The 4,454-nt window shown below is 45.4% G+C and overlaps 1 protein-coding gene across 1 annotated transcript; it reads right to left on the bottom strand.

The window, feature by feature from the left end:
- Window positions 1-364: 364 nt before the first annotated feature.
- BCAS2 (BCAS2, pre-mRNA processing factor) lies at window positions 365-4,449 on the bottom strand (the record flags this gene model as incomplete). Its single annotated transcript, XM_026077237.1, has 7 exons — window positions 365-802; window positions 1,358-1,438; window positions 2,614-2,664; window positions 3,766-3,927; window positions 4,053-4,123; window positions 4,198-4,290; window positions 4,366-4,449. Coding segments are annotated over 7 exons (669 nt in total), but the record flags the coding sequence as incomplete, so codon positions are not given.
- Between the last annotated feature and the right edge of the window lie 5 nt (window positions 4,450-4,454).

Genomic DNA, 4,454 nt, shown 5'->3' with positions numbered 1-4,454 from the left:
CCCGCGAGGAGCGCGTGCTCGGCCGTTAGGGGGACGCCTTGAGAGATGAGGCGTGACGTAGCTCAGGCCGGGGAAGCGCATGCGCTGGCCCCCGCCGGGGCGGTGAATCACCACCCCGCTGCGCCGTGAACTCGCCACGACGCCCCATTGGCTTGCGGCGGCGGGGCCCCAGCCAATCGCCAGGGGTGGCGGGCCGCCGCGGGAGGGCCAACCCTCCGCCCCCGGGGCCGCGCCAGAGGCAGGTACAGCCCCTCGCGCCCCACCGGCCCTAGGGCGAGTGCACAGGCGTGCAACACAAATGCTATTGGGGGGTTTATTTGCCTGACACGACTCAGGTTGTTTTCTGAATGCGTAGCAAAAGCCATACAAATAGCAAAACAAGGTTTATTTCAGGCATAGGGGAAAATGCAAAAACATTAAACACTTATTTCTAAGAGCCACTGCTTTATATAAGTGAAATAATTCACAGTACACTTAACTGTGCCAATAATGTACTTGAACAGATATTCTGAGTCTTCCTCATTTTAAATTCTAGGAGGAGGTAGGGTCAACAACACTTAAAAAATACCTTTCCCTCACCTTACACAACTGCAAGTGGATGTATAAAACCATGTAGCATCTCCAAATACTTATTTTTTTAAAATATGCAGCAGTAAAACAGTAAGGATTAAACCCTCAGAAGTCTTGCTGGATGTTCTTCTTGTTTGCTTCCCCATGCTGTTGTTTGATTTGTGAAATTTCATTTTCTAGCTGCACAATAGTTCGTTCAATCTCATAATTTTTACTCACAAGAGACACCCATCTGGAAGGAAACAAAAACAAAAAGCCTTTAAGTGCTATTTGGGCTTTAACAATTCTCCTTTTTAAAAATCAGAGGAACAAGATAGTTATTGATTCAAAGAAAGTGAAGATACTAAATGAAGCAGCATTTTTCTCAATAGATGATAAACCTCAGTTGATATCAATGGTAATTTGGACAACTAAAGTGACAAAAAGTAATTTTTTAGCTCTGTTTAAGGTTTAACATACAAAACTTCATGTACTAGGTTATGAGAAAAAAGGCTCAAAAACACTGACTTTGAATATTTAAAGACAAGTTTAAGAAATAATTTACACAGACAATTTCAAGCACCTAATATGCCCTCCTTCTCACCTCTGTTGCTCACTGTTTCACTCAACCACAATAACTTATGTAGAACTGAATTATGCATCCTTTAAAACATTTTGCATGGAGTAACAGTATTCCTGCAAAAACATCTTATGAGATCACTGAAAAATTACTGACATTCTCCAATAAAGAATTTAATGCAAAAGATATACTTATGGAAGATTTAAAAGAAAAATTCTAGATACTCACGTAGATTCCATTTCTCGTAGCTTAGCCCCAGCTGTGAGCTGCATGTTCTTTCGTTGCCAGTTCAGATCTTGAATGTTTTTCCTGGGGGAGAAAAGACTATATATTCTTTGTTTCCTTTTTTTAAAATTTGTAAAATCTGCTGTTAAATCTTCAAATACACCTAAACCCTAAAAGTACTAGGATCCTGGCTACAAAAGGGCTTTTTCCTAACTACCACATACAGATGGACAAAGCCCAGGGCAGGGCTGCACACAGAATCCCAAGATAAGTTTTAAAAACAAACAAACAAACAAACACTTAACACCCTACTATGAGCAAAGGTTCAAAAATTCAAACCTTCTGCTACAGCAGGAAATGCAAAAGTTGGCCAAGCCCAGAATCCAGCAGCTCTGTTTTGTTCTTTCTGAAAAAGGTCCGAAGAGCTAAGCTGATCTGCTCACAATTCACAATATCCAGTAATTCAGCGAAGCGTCTGCAAAGTGCCAAATACTTCTGACTACTCAGAGATCAAATCAGTTTTAGTTCACGCTCTTATTGTTAGCCTCCTTTCTATGCCTTGGTGTCTTCCTTTAGCCTTTCCCAACTCCAGAATCCTGTTTCTACCCACTCCCACATCAATTCTGTCCAAGACACTAATTCCAGCTAACCCAAAGAAGCAGGTAATGATAAAAGATATGACTTGCTACGCAACCTTGCTTTCTACCCATGTCCCAGTATGCAGTCCCATCTTCAGGCTGAAGATAGTGCAAATTATAGTAATTTACCTGAATCTGAAAGCTGAAAAGCTCTTACTTGCACAGTCCATAGCATCCTACCTAAATAAAGTGAGTTACTAAGGTGCACCATTTTGATATCCTACAACTCCATCAGTGAGCAATCCCTGTCTGTTAACTCATTAAAGCATTCACTTTTAAATGAGGCCAAACTAAACATCAGCCAGCATGTCTTCACTGAGACAACTACATGCTAAACAAAGGTCTATTAACAGCGAAAAGAAAACACGACTGTGTTTGAGAGAGGATCCCACCACAATTTGTTCTGCTCAAAGCAGAGGTTCAGACACAAAAACATAAGCAGAACAGGCATTATAAAGATATCAGTACGGGGTGGGACATGGGGTAGATCCCCCACTTACTATTCTAGGTCGTCTTTCCTGACTGTGGCAGCAGCGTACACACAAGCCTCTCTGCATAGCTGTGGAAGGAATTCATACCTCTTCCAACTTCAGTACAAGACTATGAAAAACAATGACTCACCTCAACTTCTGAAGTTCTTTCTGGGCTTGTTCTATCATATGAACCAGGTGCCTAATAGAATGGTAAGTGCAGTATTAGGAAAACACACACACCCATTTAACCTACCATTTAAATCTTCAGAGTTAAGCAAGGAACAAGCCTGTAATAGTGCAAATATCAGACAGCCTGTTATCAATGTAGTCTGTACTCTTCAATCCTGAGGGGCATAACACCCAAACACTTCTGTAGTAATAATATATGCAATTCAGGACATAAACCTTAAATAATCACCACATTCAGCCCTTGCCATCAGATAATCATATCATAAAGCTATATCCATCAGTTGATCAAGTTCTACCTTCAAGCTTTTTACTGTATATTTGCACTATTCTGATTAGAATAGTGTTGAAACATTCCATTACCTTATCACCAGGTAACAAGGTATGGTCTTCTAATTCTATTAGGTCTTCTAATTTTCATCCTAAACTTATCTGTAACAAATTTATATCACTTTTTTCCTTTTACAACATTGTCAGAGCACAAACAGTTCTTTTCTCTCCCCTGCATATTTATAAGAGTTAATGTATCCTCTTCCTGCCTCCCTTTTCTTAAGCTAAACAAACAACCCTTTGCCTCCTCTCAAGAAGTTACACATTCCTTTTGTCTACACCTTAATCAAAGCTTAAACTAACCATTCTTAAAAACGAGTATTAAAAATCTCTGCCTGAAATAGCCCAAGTGATTCCTCCAGCCATATTTTCTAGAGCTCTATTCAGCTTTTGCCACAGCTTTATTAACAAGTGGCTCCAGGCTGAAAAGGATTAGTAGCACATGCTCATTTCCAAATGTGGAATTACCATTTTAAAGATTGTCATAAGTTGGTTTAGTTATCTGCAATTTAAGCCTAATAACGACCAACAGCTAACCAAACAATAACTCATAAAATTCAAGATTTTGAGATGTACTGAATCTCAGGCTATTTTTAGGCCACAGAGGAGGGCTCCTCAGATCACAGTCATTTCTTGCGCATACAGTTTTCTCAAAGGGACTCCGCAGTGGTTCCAGGATACCTTCATAAGATTCTCACTGCGGTTATACAGAAAAACATGAGAAATATATGGAAAATAAAGCCACAGCTGTAAGGAGGTTCAGTAAAGCAGCAGAACGCCTTACTCATTGTAGACCTTCCAGGCATTGCAGCCGTGCTGAGACATGAGCTCCAGGTTCTCGATGCGGACGGCCTGGTGCTCCAGCTGCGCCATGGAGTTGTTGACGCACTCTTGCCAGGCCGTGATGTCGTTCTTCTGGCCGGAGGAGGGGGCCGGCAGCTCGTACCTGCAACGAACCGCGCCGCGCCGCCCGCTCAGCCCGGCCCGCGGTGGCCGGGAGAAGGCCGGGGGAGCTGGCGGAGTGGGCCCGGGGGGGGGGAGATCGGGCCCGGGGGGGCCGCCCGAGCTCACCTCTTCATGCTGAGCAGCTCCAGCGGCTGCCGGGCGGCCAGGCGCTCGAACTCGTTCCGCATAATCTCGGTCTGCGGGAACACGGCGGTGAGTCGGCGGCGGCGCCGGAGCCGCCGCCGCCGCCGCCGCCGCCGCCGCTCCTCACCTCGAAGGCGCTGTAGTCGTGCGCCGGCAGGTAGCTGAGGTAGTTCTTCGTCGGCCGGTACCGCCGCGTCTCCTCCTCCACCAGCGCCGCGGCCTAAGCACACACGGGAGCGTCAGGGAGCGGAGCAGCCCGAGCCCGGCCCCGGCCCCCGCCCCGGCCCCCGCTCACCGCCTCGCGGACGCCCGGCGCCTCGTAGCCCTGGTCGAAGTAGGGCAGCGCGTCCACCACCACGTCGCCCGCCACCAGCCCCGGGCCCG

This window comes from Apteryx rowi, unplaced genomic scaffold (assembly GCF_003343035.1).
Source record: "Apteryx rowi isolate R43461 unplaced genomic scaffold, aptRow1 scaffold_45, whole genome shotgun sequence".
NCBI lineage: Eukaryota > Metazoa > Chordata > Aves > Apterygiformes > Apterygidae > Apteryx > Apteryx rowi.
The sequence above is the reverse complement of the archived record's forward strand: the minus strand, read 5'-3'. Positions and strand labels throughout refer to the sequence as shown.